The sequence below is a fragment of the Schistocerca gregaria genome, chromosome 3, assembly GCF_023897955.1.
Source record: "Schistocerca gregaria isolate iqSchGreg1 chromosome 3, iqSchGreg1.2, whole genome shotgun sequence".
Classification (NCBI taxonomy): Eukaryota; Metazoa; Arthropoda; class Insecta; order Orthoptera; family Acrididae; genus Schistocerca; species Schistocerca gregaria.
Window position 1 is genome coordinate 788,290,479 of NC_064922.1, and position 16,525 is coordinate 788,307,003.

The 16,525-nt window shown below is 43.1% G+C and overlaps 1 protein-coding gene across 1 annotated transcript in view; it reads right to left on the reverse strand.

Moving 5' to 3' along the window:
• The window catches only part of LOC126354242 (sialin-like), a 105,880-nt gene that overhangs the window by 68,953 nt on the left and 20,402 nt on the right, over window positions 1-16,525 (reverse strand). Inside the window, exon 2 of the mRNA XM_050003744.1 lies at window positions 7,199-7,422. Within this exon, the coding sequence (XP_049859701.1) occupies window positions 7,199-7,422 (224 nt within the window). The remainder of the gene's footprint in view (window positions 1-7,198; window positions 7,423-16,525) is intronic.

Here is a 16,525-nt window from a genome sequence, read left to right on the forward strand (position 1 = left end):
ACGTGTTTGATACCTTGACATGATTCTTATATTTTCGGAAACTTTGGCTATTTTCCCATTGTACTGAATTACGTTGTTGTTTAAGTTCTGCCTCTAATATTGCTGCGTCCCTAGTCAGACAACCGAAGGACAGAGCTGCTGCTACTTGCTTTCCTTTAGGTCGACGAAGCAACGGCCACCGGGGGTTCAATATTGTCTCGCACAGTGGCTTGTCGTTTCATTTGTACCTTGAAAATTACGTTGTGTTCATCCATTGTCATATCGGCGGTTGTCTACTTCTACATCCACGTCTACATCTACATCTACATCCACGTAAGTACTCCGCAAGCCACCATACGGTGCTTTGCAGAGGGTACCCTGTACCACTACCTGTCATTTCCTTTCTTGTTCCATTCACAAACTGGGAGAGGGAAAACGACTGTCTGTATGCCTCCGTATGAGTCCAATTCCTCGTATCTTATATTCGTGGTCCTTATGCACAATATATGTTGGCGGCAGTAGAATCCTTCGGCAGTCAGTTTCAAATCCCGGTTTTCTAAATTTTCTCAGTAGTGTTTCTCCAAAAGAACGTCGCCTTTGCTCCAGGGATTTCCGTTTAAGTTCCCGAAGCATCTCCGTAACACTTACGTGTTGTTCGAATCTACCGGTAACAAATCTAGCAGCCCTCCTCTGAACTGCTTCGATGTCTTCTTTCAATCCGACCTGGTACAGATCCCAAACACTCGAGCAGTACTCAGAATAGGTTGCACCAGCGTCCTATATGAGGTCTCCTTTACAAGTGAACCACTCTTTTCTAAAATTCTCCCGATAACCGAAGTAGACCATTCGTCTTCTCTACCACAGATCTCACATGCCCGTTCCAGTTCCTATCAATTCGCAACGTTATGCCCAGATATTTAAACGACATATCAAGCAGGACACCAGTAATACTGTATTTCTAACTTGTCTTACATCTTCCTACAGTCACTCAACTTCGACATCTTACCATATACCACGGCATCACCAACAAACAACTGCTCACCCTATCAACCAAATCGTATATGTGTACAGAGGACATCAGCGGTCCTATTACACTTCCATGAGGCACTCCTAACGACACACTTGTCTCTGAGGGACAATCGCCGTCGAGGTCAATATACTAGGTCCTATTATTTAAAATGTCTTCGAGCTACTTGTACCTTTGTTAACTGCCTGCAATGTGGCACCGTACCAAATGCTTTCCGGAAATCTAAAAATATCGAATATACCGCTACCCTTCATCCATAGTTCTCAGCACATCATTTGAGAAAAGGGCACGCCGAATTTCGCGCGAGCGACGCTTCATAAAACCATCTGAGTCGTGCACGTGAGCTTATCGGTCTCAAGAAAGCTTATTATATTCGAACTGAGAGTATGCTTAAGGATTCTGCAGCAAACAGAAGTCAAGGATATTGGTCCGTAATTTTGCGGGTCTGTTCTTTCACCTTTCTTAGAAGGGAAAGCAGAAGGGTGGAAGGAGTATATAGAGGGTTTATACAAGGGCTACGTTCTTGAAAACAATATTATGGAAATGGAAGAAAATGCAGATGAAGATGAAATAGGAGATTTGATACTGCGTGAAGAGTTTGACAGAGCACTGAAAGACCTTAGTCGAAACAAGGCCCCGGGAGTAGACAACATTCCATTACAACTACTGACAGCCTTGGGAGAACCAGGCCTAACAAAACTCTACCATCTGGTGAGCAAGATGTATGAGACAGGCGAAATACCCTCAAACTTCAAGAAGAATATAATAACTCCAATCCCAAAGAAAGCAGGTGTTGCCAGATGTGAAAATTATCGAACTATCAGTTTAATAAGTCACAGCTGCAAAATACTAACACGAATTCTTTACAGGCGAATGGAAAAACTGGTTGAAGTCGACCTCGGGAAAGATCAGTTTGGATTCCGTAGAAATGTTGGAACACGTGAGACAATACTGACTCTACGGCTTATCTTAGAAAATAGATTAAGGAAAGGCAAACCTGCGTTTCTAGCATTTTGTAGACTTAGAGAAAGCTTTTGACAATGTTGACTGTAATACTCTCTTTCAAATTCTAAAGGTGGCAGGGGTAAAATACAGGGAGCGAAAGGCTATTTACAATTTGTACGGAAACCAGATGGCAGTTATAAGAGTCGAGGGACATGAAACGGAAGCACTGTTTGGGAAGGGACTAAGACAGGGTTGCAGCCTCTCTCCGATGTTATTCAATCTGTATATTGAGCAAGCAGTAAAGGAAACAAAAGAAAAATTCAGAGTAGGTATTAAAATCCATGGAGAAGAAATAAAAAGTTTGAGGTTCGCCGATGACATTGTAATTCTGTCAGAGACAGCAAAGGGCTTGGAAGAGTAGCTGAACGGAATGGACAGGGTCTTGAAAAGAGGATATAAGATGAACATCAACAAAAGCAAAACTAGAATAATGGAATGTAGTCAAATTAAGTCGGGTGATGCTGCAAGAATTAGATTAAGAAATGAGACGCTTAAAGTAGCAAATGTGTTTTGCTATTTGGGGAGCAAAATAACTGATGATGGTCGAAGTAGAGAGGATATAAAACGTAGACTGGCAATGGCAAGGAAAGCATTTCTGAAGAAGAGAAATTTGTTAACATCGAGTATAGATTTAAGTGTCAGCAAGTCGTTTCTGAAAGTATTTTTAGGGAACGTAGCCATGTATGGAAGTGAAACATGGACGGTCATCAGTCCCCTAGAACTTAGAACTACTTAAACCTAACTAACCTAAGGACGATACATAGTTTAGGCAAGAAGAGAATAGAAGCTTTCTAAATGTGGTGCTACAGAAGAATACTGAAGATTAGATGGATTAACGATTGAGATTTAGCTGTGCGACTCATCTAAGAACTTTAATGAACGCAAGACCGCCACGGAAACTCTTAACAAACACTCCCGTGGACGACAAGTGAAGAGAGAGATGGCGCGCGTGGTGCGCTTTCGAGAGTTGGCAGCTCGCTATTCGCTGCTGGCACATGGCATCTCTCTGCTGGCCAGGAGTCTTGTTACGTTTCCGCTGCAACATCGCTGTTGACACATCGCTAGTCGCCGGTCACACACGCATCTTGCTTCTCGCCTAGTATCTTTACCCTGCAGGACTGGACGTCGCTGGTGGATTGCTTGCAGTGTGCGAAGCACGAACTATATTCTCTGCATCGTCAGACGACAGTGATAGTAGTTCGTTCGCGCCGAAAATATGAGCAGAAAAAGAGGAGGCACGGTTGCACGCTTTGAATGCAGACGACCCACACTGCATATATTTTCACTTCTGACAACAGCTCTGAAATTATCTACGGCATCTTTCACACTGTCACGAATATGCAGCTGTTGATGCCTCGTGGCCACTTGTTGACATTTTGCCTACTGGCCTCTGTCTCGGATTCTCCGGCCGACGTTTAACTAACGTTTTTCTGACGTTTCGCCTGCACGAGTGGCTGGCACTGGCAAAGTTTCACCCTCAATTACGAATGTCACTAAAATTTCCATTTATTTTAAAAATTGTGAAATAAGAACAGTTCAACATACGAATATTCTGTGTAACACTCTTAATGTAATTTCTCAGGAAGAACGACTCGTAGGACCACTCATTCTGATGTAATATTTCGTCAGTTTTTATCAACATCTACTTCATGTGTTATATCCACAACTTGTCGACTTTCATGCTGATTTTCTACCGAAAGAAAACGACGAATTTCCCAAAATTATTAAACCTAATATTATCTGTCATGAAGCGGCTATCATGATCTGTATGCCTCTAGTTCCAGATAGCTTTGCGACGAAAATGACTGAAATTAGTGCCTAGTTAGAATCGTCGCTTTTTGTTCTCAAATGGTTCAAATGGCTCTGAGCACTATGGGACCTAACCTCTGAGGTCATTAGTCCCCTAGAACGTAGAACTACTTAAACCTAACTAACCTAAGGACATCACACACATCCATGCCTGAGGCAGGGCCGGCCGAGGTGGCCGAGCGGTTCTAGGCGCTTCAGTCCGGAACCGCGCGACTGCTACGGTCGCAGGTTCGAATCCCGCCTCGGGTATGGATGTGAGAGATGTCCTTAGGTTAGTTTGGTTTAAGTAGTTATAAGTTCTAGGGGACTGATGACCTCAGCAGTTAAGTCCCATAGTGCTCAGAGCCATTTGAACCATTTTTGAAACCGAGGCAGGATTCGAACCTGCGACCGTAGCGGTCACGCGGTTCCAGACTGAAGCGCCTAGAACCGCTCGGCCACCCCGGCCGGCTTTAGTCTCACTCTTACACTGTATGTGTATGGCGGTTTCATTCGTAGTATACTATGAAAATACAGCCGCACTGCGAAAGAGATTCCTTACATAACATTCTTGCGACTCGTCCTAGAACAGTGCAGAAGGTTGCGGGATCTACACTCAATAGGACTATCAGCAGACACTGAACGTACACAAAGTAGGCAGCATCAATAGTCAAATATTTTTTCGGATCCGAGATAGAACCTCATCGAAATGTGGAAAAACCTGAGTTGGTAGATGCTTTAAGACAGACTCAAACTATCTATCGAAAGACACAAAGTTTCAAGGACAAACATTAACTGTCGACTCCAGGAACATACTGCAACTTGCCGCAGTGATGATGAAGACAAGATTAAACTAATTACAGATTGCGCAGACCAATTAGGAAGTTATTCTTCCCACCGTCTATAGTCGAATGATACAGGGAAAATCCTTAATACGTGGTACAATGAGAAACAAAAGCTCTCCAGTCTCGAGATATCACGCTCAGGAATAGTCAACAAAGATATTACTTTCAAATGGCTCTGAGCACCATGGGACTCAACTTCTGAGGTCATCAGTCCCCTAGAACTTAGAACTAGTTAAACCTAACTAACCTAAGGACATCACACACACTCATGCCCGAGGCAGGATTCGAACCTGCGATCGTAGCGGTCTCGCGGTTCCAGACTGCAGCGCCTAGAACCGCACGGCCACTTCGGCCGGCAAAGATATTACTTTCTCCGACGTACACTTCGCATAGTACCCAAGACAAAAAAAAATTAGAAGAATCCGGGAAATACCACACTCATGAATAAAAAGTAAAAATTTAAAAGTTAACGCTGAACTCAGTAATTTAAGTGATTTTTTGTGATTATATTTCACCAGTATCCTTTCCAAGAGGAAGAGTACTTACATAAGGACAGTGATCCATAGTATCACACATTTTTCGACTAAAACTTTTGTCTCTTGGCTACTTCGGTTTGGTTGTCCGTCTTCTCTGTCAGGTTTCGAATTAAGGCTGTTGATATTTTTAAAAATATTGGAAATCAGATGTATCGAAATTTAAAAAGGTATCATTATCGTCCCTTGACATATTCAGTAAAAATATTGAAATACCGATACATCGGCGGAAAAAATATCGACGTAGCGACCTATAAAAATGTTGCCTGCAGATGAAAAATATACTGCCGGTCTTAGAGCTGTATATTTAAGTACTGTTTTATTATTAGATTTCCGTACATGAACAATCTAGCAGCCTGCTTATCCCTCTCGAGCGACAATTGAAATGAAAACGATGCACGTTCACACTTGGCGATAACCACTTTGCTAACAGTGGTAACTGCATGTGAGAGGCACAATAGAAGGTGCCCAATGGGTCCGTCGTTCGGCTCTTTAACGCAACTGGTATTCTATTTTTTCACATCGGAAATCTTGTTATTCCGTTCACAATGCCACCTCCAGATGCAATCAAACTTCTTTTTTTGTGCCACCTTTACCTGCTTCACACAGTCAAAGAGAAAGACTGGACGTTATGAAAGTTCAAAAAGCAGTTACACTCCTTCATACAGTGGTGGTAAAATTATGTCCTGTTACAATTTCAAAAGAACAATTTCAAATATTTGCCGAAAATTGCGAGAGAAATCTAATATAAAATAATAATATCGGCACTCGAAACTGCCATTTGAATCGATATATCGATAATATCGGTATATTGCCAGAAATAACATCATATATACCTGTTCTTTAACGCGAAATATCGATACATCGATGTTTTATCGTCAGCCCTTGTTGAAATGTACCGAATGTCCATAAAAAATGTTTCAGTTTTAATGATAAACTATAAGATATTACTTAAGACTATTTACAATAAATCATACATAAAACTGAAGGTAAAGCAACCTAGTTTTTCTTACAAATGTTCAATGTGTATACCTTTAGTTACTTCCCACACCCTGGTTAACAAGTCCGGAGTAATTGAAGCAATAGCCTGTTCAGTGCTGTTTCTCAACTCTAATAAATCATTAAGCAGCCCCAAAGCAAAAATTCGCATGGCTGAGGTTAGGTGAAGGCCGAGGTCCCGTCGTATTGACCATTGCGGCCAGTCCAACGATCAGGGGCTTCGACGTTCAACCACTCTCGTACATCTCACTGTGAACGGACTCCATCTTTTGCCAAATAAAGCTTTCGGGTTCACCTTCTAATTGAGGAAAAAGCCATCCTTGCTCCATATTTTAAAAAAAGTTCGTACACTTGATGTCGGCTACAGCGCCGAAAACGTTTAATTTTGAGAAATCTCTTTGATATTGTACAGGTTGCTGACGATGTTCTGACACTGTAACTGGTCTGGATGAATGTAAGCGTTTCCTTAAAACCTTTCACACTGTCGTGTTTGGCAATTTAAACTCAAGACTTGCTTTACGAACAGACGTCTTAGGATTACAGAGGTAGGATACTCTGACAAAAGCAACATCCTCCTCATACACTTTTGGCCATCATTCCTTTTCCCTTTACACACACATCTTGACGTTTCGAACTGACTGCATCATCGGCGGATGTTATGGCCACATAGGAGGACCACAATTAGACTATAAACGAAACGACCGTTGAACTGAAATTACAGATTACTGCCCGCGCATGTGCTAGTATAAAATTGTTTGAGTTACTCTTCAACTGTGACAATGAACCAGAACTTTGCAGTGGTTACCGTTGATACTGTTAGAACCTATAACTGGGAGATTCTTTAATGGGCAGCCTGTATTTCAATATGGGTTCAGGTGAAAACACGAAAATTTAATGTAAACAGGGCAATGACTTAGAAACAGTTACTACTACTGTCAACTGTTGAGCCTCGATTACCGGCTCCTAGAGGCACGCTCTACACGGTATTGGAATCCCGTTGCTGTTAGTGACAGGTCACTCACCTTGCGCCCAATATCGACTGCTTCTATTGGTCCTCCGGGGCAGGCGTCAGGATCAGTTACGACGGAGGAGCTGTTAATAGTGTCGCCTTCACTGTAGAGGCTCGCCACAGCCGTATTGTTCACCATGTCCACTATGGCCACCGAGATGTTGACGCGTATCGCGTAACTGACGGCCAGGCCCAGGAAATTCAGCATCATGACTGTGTGGCGGGTCTTCCAGAGACCTGTGAACGTAGGCACGCATCGAACTTGAATAGCAAAATGCCGGCTGACACAGGCACAGGTCATCAGACATACGGATTAACTGATAAGAACTTTGCACGGACAAGAGAATTACAGCATCTGGCACTGGCAAGAACTCTGAGCATACGCAAGAGTTGATTGTGCCTATGGCTGACTCTGGATGTACCACGGTAACGGGTCTGGAACCAATTTCCATTGTGAAGAGCGTTTATGTAATGTAGAAGCCATTATTTTTTCATTTGACACCCAACTGGTTTGACCTAGATCACAATGACTTCCTCCGTAATTATTTGGATGTACTGTAATCTCTGTCCTCTCCTGCAGTTTGTGCCCTCTGTGGTTACCTACACTACCACGTTCGTTATTCCTTAATGTCGTAACCTAAGTCCTACCACCCTGCCAATTCTTCTAGTTAGTGTTTTCCTCATACCTAATCTTTGCATCACCGGTTGTGCAGAAGACCACTTTTTATCAGTCCGCATAATTTTCAGCTTCATTCTGTAAACTCGCTGTTTCTTTTCTTTTCTTTTGCGGGTTTCCTTGATCCACACATCACTTCGAGACAATTTTTCTCCAGACGTACATTCTCATAAATTTCTTTCTAAAATGGAGTTTGATACTAGCAGATTCCTGTTAGCAAAGAATGCTCTCTTTGCCTGTATTAGTCTACTTCTTGTAAGTGGACTGGACAGAAATATGGAAACGCCGCGAGAATTTGTGGTTGAACATAAATGCAGATGCTAGCCAAACCTGCAGGATGTGCTGTTGTATTTCGGCACAAATGTCTCCTGTGCAGTGCCCTCACTACGCTGAAAGTGTCAGACATGGTCAGAACAGTGTTCCGTGAAGTTGGGGTATGGTGTTTCAATAGGCGCTGTATCGAAGGTCTATACCGCGTACAGAAAATGGCTCTGAGCACTATGTTGTTGAACATCTGAGGTCATCAGTCCCCTAGAACTTAGAACTACTTAAACCTAACTAACCTAAGGACATCACACACATCCATGCCCGAGGCAGGATGCGCGCGGCGGTCGCGCGGTACCGGACTGAAGCGCCTAGAACCTCTCGGCCACAACAGCCGACTACCGCGTACAGGGAAGCGGAGAAACATCATCGGCAAAGTCACAACGCGGACGAGAGCGTGCACTGAGTGATCCTGATAAACGGAATTTGAGGAGTCGAAATATGAAAGCTATAATGTCAAACTCGCGAATCCTATCAGGAGCAAAACAGGGCTACCTAAACCGTGGGCAAGATGAGTCTCAAAACAGTTGACAAAGCAGAAGAGGAATAATCAGGTCAGGCGAGCTGGAATTCCAAATCTATTCATCACTGACGCAAATGGCCGTAACAGGAAAATCAGTACTGTGGAGCAATGGTAGAAAGTCATGTGGTCAGATTAGTCTCGTTTCGCAAGTTTCCAACTTCTGGCCGACTTTATGTCGCAAGACTGAAGCATGGGGGATGTTCGGTGATGATTTGGGAAGCCTCATCGTGGTATTCCATGTGCGCCATGTTACTCTGCAAGGTCACAGTACTGTCAAGGGTCATTTGACCATTTTGAGTGATCGAGTCCATCCTACGGTACAATATTTGTTCCCCAAGACGACATGGTTCCTGTGCGCACATCTCGCATCATCCAGTCCCAGTCTGATAGCGCGGGGATGATTTGTCGCACCTCCTCTGGCCGCCGCAGTCGCCACAGTTCTCCACTGTTGACACTTTGTGGTCTACTTCGGAAAGAAGGGTGCGTGCACATCCATCATCGTTACCTGAACTGGCCACTGTTTTGCAGGAAGGATGATGTAAGATATTTTTTGCCCCAAATTGTGGTCTTGAATTTTTTGGCAGATGGGATATTGGTGTGACGCCACTGTGCTAACTATCTTTTTGTATCGGACGTGTAATGAGGCACCCACGTCTCTTCTTCTGTCACAATAGAGCTCAGAAAATCCTCACCTTTCAGTTCAAGTCGTTCAAGAAACTAGCGGTCGCTATTGACCTGATTATTCCTGTGCTGCTTTGTCAACTGTTTTGAGACTCATCTTGCCCACAGTTTATTTAGTCAAGCGTTTCTGGGAGTGTCTCGTGTAAGGGAGTTCTGGAAACATCGCAGAAATTTCATCCTGTGTCAATCGGCTTCACGAACAGTTTCCTCGACTTTTTTCACCAATTCATCAGTCAGAATAGAAGGTCTTCAAGAACATATGTTCTGATGCCACTAAACTCCCAATAGCACTTAAACACACGAGTTCTAGTTATAAAACCTTCACCGCAGATAGTTTTGATTCGCAAAAACATTTCGGTAGATGTTACTTCTTTCAGGAGTAGGAAGCGGAACATAGAACGTAGCTCGCACTCTGGGAGGGATTTCTTACAGCCATCTGTCACCCAACTGAACACCAAAACTGGAGATTAAAAATTATGCGTCAGTCTTGTCATGGTGGTTCAGTAACCTCACTTGAGTCTTGGCGTGGTGGTACAGTAACCTCACTTTTGATGCACAGTCTTCTTTATTAAGCCAAGAATATGCGTTTCGCCCGGATCGGGAATCATCAGGTTATTTGAAAATATAAGGGGAGGCGAAATTACAATTAATCCAGCAAGGTCCCAACCTAGACTAAAGGTTCAAACACCCACCGAATAAAGTTAGATAGAGAGGCATAATGAAACACGTTAAGAGTACCACAATTTTCTGCCGAAAAGCATCCGTCAAAGACGGTACGATACCTAATAAAAGGTTATGTTATGTTATGTTATGTTAACCGGGGACTTAGAAACTACGGGGAGGCTTCGCCCCCGCCGCAGCCGCAGTGGTCCACAACCCCACGACGACTATCACAGTCCACTTCACCCCTCCGCCGCCCCACACCGAACCCAGGGTTATTGTGCGGTTCGGCCCCCGGTGGACCCCCCAGGGAATGTCTAACACAGGACGTGTGTAACCGCTATGTTTGCGTGGTAGAGTAACAGTGGTGTACGCGTACGTGGAAAACTTGTTTGCGCAGCAATCGCGGACATAGTGTAGCTGAGGCGGAATAAGGGTAACCAGCCCGCATTCGCCGAGACAAATGGAAAACCGCCTAAAACCATCCCCACATTGGCCGGCTCACCGGACAAAAAACCGCCGGCCGCATTCGTGCCGGGGACCGGCGCTCCTTCCTGCCCGGAAAGCTGTGCATTAGAACGCACGGCCAACCGGGCGGGCTAATAAAAGGTACTGAAAGCAACCTATACGTAAAAATATATTAAAGATTAATAAATTAAAGGTCCGGTATCAGGCATGAATAGAGAACGAGGGAGAAATGAAAATTTGCGAATAACTCCATGGAGGTGACGACAGGCTTAGTAACTCAGAACAAGACTTCACCGCGCAATCTGTAAGCACAGCCGTACACTAGAACGGCAACGGAGGCCCGTCCGTATTCACATAGTACATACGTATGAGTGAGACGAACTCGAGCAGAATAATGGTCTAGTAGTGATTACAGGGCTCTTGCGGCGCCGTCGTCGGGTGTACACTGTGATAAAAACAAATGTCGTGTGATTAGGGCTTCCTTTCGGGTAGACCGTTCGCCGGGTGCAAGTCTTTCGATTTGACGCCACTACTGCGACTTGCGCGTTGATGGGGATGAAATAATGATGATTAGGACAACACAACGCCCAGTCCCCGAGCTGGGAAAATCTCCGACCCAGCCGGGAATCGAACCCGGGCGCTTAGGATTGACATTCTGTAGCGCTGGCCACTTTTTTTTTCATTTTGTTCGGTATTGTTGGTTGCGTTTGGTCTGGGCGGATGTCACAAGCGATCCATTCAAGGTGATCGTTGATTCCTTTACTCGGTTTATTATTACAGAGGGCGAACAGATCTCTGACCGAACGCGCTGAGCTACCGGACCACTCAGCTACCGGGGGCGGACTACAGTCTGATAACGGAGTAAAATTAAAATACAAACGGCCAAACTGAGAAATAAATAAAAACATAATGGAGCATATGCAAATAGACACAGTACAGGACGTACTATTTACGGAGACATAGGAAACCCTTATGTGAAAAACAGTGTAAAAGAATAATGAAGTAAAAAACATAGAGAAACAAAATGAAGATTACAAATATAAGGCTAAAGGGTAACAATTCTAAAAAGATAAAATACCATAGCATAAAATTTCCAAGCGACCAAGACCCTGGTAATAAAAAGCTAAAAACTAATAAATTGTTTGAAAATGGGAAACATACAATAATAAAAGCCTTATTTTTGCCGGATTACTGGTCATTGAGTTACATATCATTCTTAGCGTGTGGAAGTTTAACAATTTCGTTCTTTCAAGTGAACTGAGTCTTTCCGTTCAGAGCGCGGTGTAAAGCCTTTAAGTTCCCGAGTGTAGGTGGCTGGTGGCCACTGGATCTAGGATGGTCAGCGAAGACGGAATTATACTTAACCTGTCCTATCTTAGTAACTGCCCATAAAACCTAATTTTAAAAGCGATTCTCCCGCCAGGGCAATATAAGCTGCTTGACATTCACATGTAGTTATAGACGCCAGAGGTAGCATATTTATCTTTCTGTTGACATTCATTGTGAATGTATATGTGTTGGATTTTATTAGGGACGGTATACACTATTGTTATATTTAGACCACGAAAGAGTTTACTGTGGCATTGGACACATTACCTAAAAATGGAAACTGAGCAAAGCCGTGATATTGCCCTGGCAATGGTTTCTCGCTCGCACAGCGATTTTCTTGTTGTTGTATGTATAATTTATCAGTGATGGAGGGCACCTATCCATTACAAAAAAAGCGATTTATTTAAGGTTTTCCACTTCCTCTGTAATAGATTCTGCGCTAAGCGGAATTTCAGTGATACGATGTATCACAGATCTGAAGTAGCTGCAGCTACAGGAATGACACGACGAAGCGTGTATAATTGTATCGCTTGTAGAAGGCTTACGATAAATGTCAAATTTGATAACATTATTAGTGAGACAAAGCTGCAAATCACAGAAGTTGAGAATACTATTGCTGCACATGATTTCATGCATAAAAATAATTTCGCTGTGAAGGTTGTTAAACTCCTCGACCACAAACGTAATTTTAAATCCTTCACCGTAAAAAATAATTGTTATGTCATCGATATATCGTGTTTAACAGCGGATTTTTTTGGAAATGGCAGAGGCCCGGGTTGAATAGTCACACTCCACATAATTCCCGAATCTATCACTGAGAAACGCAGCAAGACAACTGCCAAGCCCAAGCCATCCGACTGCGTATAAAATTTGTTGTTAGAAGTGAAGCAATTCTACGAAGTCAGGAGCCTAACAGGAGAAGCTCCACAGTTTCATCAGTTCACAGACGTCAGTGCTTCAAGATGTTATCCTGAGTAACTGAAATAGTCTCTTCTAGTGAAGGACAGTAAAGTGAAGCCTGGAGAGAAATATTTATCATGTAAGAGTCGTACAAGTTCCGTTCTACCAGGAATAGCGAAATTTTCGTGAAATGTGAACTCTTCGCCAATCACTTGAAGCAAATATTTAGAGACCGGCTCACCTGGTTTGGTTGGTTGGTTTGTGGGATTGAAGGGACCAAACTACACAAGGGCCATAGGTCCCTTCACCTGGTTTCTCAATCATATTAATAACAGGACGTATAGAGAAATCTATCTTGTGAGCCTTTCTTTGTGCGTGCGTGTTAGGGGCCTTAGGGTTCATCTCTCTAAAATTGGGTAAAAGGTCGGAGTGGGGGGGGGGGGGAGGAGAGGGGAATGATATGCGTGCACCCATCTAAGGAAGCCTTAAGCTCTTTAGCATACGTCTCGACAGGATTGTAATCTATTTCGCGAAGATCATCGTCCTGGAAAAGCCACTGTGTTTTTATCAATGCAGTCATTTTCATGGACAATGACCGGAGTGAAACTTCCTGACAGATTAAAACTGTGCTCTGGACCGAACTCGAACTCGGGAGCTTTGCGGGCAAGTGCTTTATCATCTGAGCTGCGCAAGCACGACTCACAACTGGTCGTCATAGCTCTATTCCTCAGTATGTCGTCTCCTGCCATCCAAAAAACGACAGTAGAATCCCTTTTGTCAGTTCAGTCCACAAGGACATTATGCCAGAATCGTATGGTCTGTATCATGCTTAGCATGTGTGGCCTTCTCAGTAAGTTCACTGGCTTTACAAGCGATTCTCAGTTTATCACGGTGTGGCCGTGCGGTTCTAGGCGCTTCAGACTGGAACCACGTGACCACTACGGTCGCAGGTTCGAATCCTACCTCGGGCATGGATGTGTGTGATGTCCTTAGGTTCGTTAGGTTTAAGTAGTTTTAAGTTCTAGGGGACTGATGACAACAGATGTTAAGTCCCTTAGTGCTCAGAGCCATCTGAACCATTTTTTTTTTCAGTTTTATCAGATTTGTTACAGGTAGAAGCACCAACGGCGATTATACCATGTGTTACCAAGAAAGTAGCAGTAGTGTCGTCTAGCCTTTGTTTGATGCTATGCTTAAGGCCTTTGTTGAGCGTGTGCAGTTGCTTTTCACTGAAAACAATATCCGTTTGTTGACAATAGGCTCTGCATAGGAAAGGGGGCCTTGGGTCTCTTAACCCTGTGATATGCAATAAATTTTTCGAGGCTTATTTAGTTTATGCTGTTGTGTCCTGATAACCAGTTGGGCACTCTCCCATGCACAAATGTTTAAAATTATAAGCAAATCATCAAAATCAGCGATGATCACATGCATCACAGCATTAAAATGTGCAATGAAAATTAAAACATTAATCTTATCTTTCTCCGTGTAAAAGCATTTAATTTCCATATGCGTATAAGCATATCCTAAGATATCAACCTCATTATTGCTACTATTTAAAAAAACGGTCGTAGGTTGCACAATGTTCTTTATTAACGGTGACTCTTGAGTTAATAAAGAACATTGTGCAACTTATGACTGTTTTATTTTTTAAATAATAACGTAAGTTTATGAACTACCTGTGTTCCTGTGATGCTTGCTCAGATGAGGGGATACCTCTCTACCACTCAGTGTTTCCAATCACCAAAAAACGAAGAAAACCACAGCATTAATAGTGCACTTACTTTTTGAACATGCCTCGTACTTTAGAGAGAATGACGCGTGGTCTCTAACCACCTCCATCACAGTTAAGTAAACTTGCCACTATTATTCAGAAAGAATGGTATAAGAGTCCTTTGGAAACTATACAGGGCCTGCATTTATCCACTCGGAGACGACTTAAAGCTGTTTCGAATGCCAACGGGTTTCCTACACCGTACTAGACACAGCAATGTGTACCTTCCTTGTTTCGACAGCTACTTTTCTTCCAAGGGACTGCAATTCCATCACTTCGTCTACCACATGGATCTCAATTTTGATGTCATGTTTACCACTATTTCTGCTGCTCTTCATTACTTTCGGCTTTCTGTGGGCTACAATCAGTCCATATTCTGCGCTTATTAGTTACGCTTACTTATGTAAACTGTATAGGTCAAACCTGCGCTCTCTTGCAGTTAAGAGGAACACGTTTCTCATCACGTTATCTGAGATCAATTATGTTCCATAGTTAACTCTCTACAGAGAAAGTGCCGGGGCGATTAGATTTGCCGACACAAGCTCAAGAATGGTTCAAATGGCTCTGAGCACTATGGGACTTAACTTCTGAGGTCATCAGTGCCCTAGAACTTAGAACTACTTAAACCTAAGTAACCTAAGGACATTACACGCAGCCATGGCCGAGGCAGGATTGGAACATGCTACCGTAGCGGTGGCGCGGTTCCAGACTGTAGCGCCTAGAACCACTCTGTCACTACAGCCCGCACCGATTTAAGCTGTTTTCATCAGCTCTAATATTGATAAGTATATCTCACAGCAAAGGCGGGTGTATTAAATAATTACAATACTCACTAGTTTTGTTTCAGATAAACATTTGAAGACAGAGGATAACATTTCGGTTTTTTCTTTCTCTATTTATTTCGGTTACTGCCTCGTCCTCAGGTATCTGGGCACTGATTATTGTTATACCGACAATCTAAAAATGTGATCAAAATTTTTTAGGGTTCTGAGGCAGCTACTGTTATAATACTCTAAATTAATGCGCCCAAATACATTTTGTTTTTATGACTTCCGAAGCGAAGTAATGAGCTGGATGTATAGCAAAGTTGACAAATACCGTTAAAAGAAGGAACGAAGTTGCAAAACATTGTGACGCAAACCGTAATAGTTTGGAGTGACCTGCTAAAGACCCAGTCCGTCATACGTGGCTACGCCTTACGCCGTCTTGTTTACACAGGCCGCGTCGCTTTTAACACCCTTCACCCGTAATACTCCGTGACGCCATGGCAACACCGTCCCTTGATTCCCACGGTGACTCAGCACTGATGACATTGCCACGTGCAATACACAAAGCCTTCCGTTGCTATTTTGGTGCTGCTACATAATATGTTCTATTCTGTCGTTTATCTTTGTTTTCAGTGATTTTCTTCAAAAACTTTACTATCTGCTTCAATGGAGAGAAGTCTTCCGAAGTAAGAGTGATTTCAGGTGTGCCGCAGGGGAGTGTCATAGGACCGTTGCTATTCACAATATACATAAATGACCTGGTGGATGACATCGGAAGTTCACTGAGGCTTTTTGCAGATGATGCTGTGGTGTATCGAGAGGTTGCAACAATGGAAAATTGTACTGAAATGCAGGAGGATCTGCAGCGAATTGACGCATGGTGCACGGAATGGCAATTGAATCTCAATGTAGCGAAGTGTAATGTGATGCGAATACATAGAAAGATAGGTCCCTTATCATTTAGCTACAAAATAGCAGGTCAGCAACTGGAAGCAGTTAATTCCATAAATTATCTGGGAGTACGCATTAGGAGTGATTTAAAATGGAATGATCATATAAAGTTGCTCGTCGGTAAAGCAGATGCCAGACTGAGATTCATTGGAAGAATCCTAAGGAAATGCAATCCGACAACAAAGGAAGTAGGTTACAGTACGCATGTTCGCCCAATGCTTGAATACTGCTCAGCAGTGTGGGATCCGCACCAGGTAGGGTTGATAGAAGAGATAGAGAAGATCCAACGG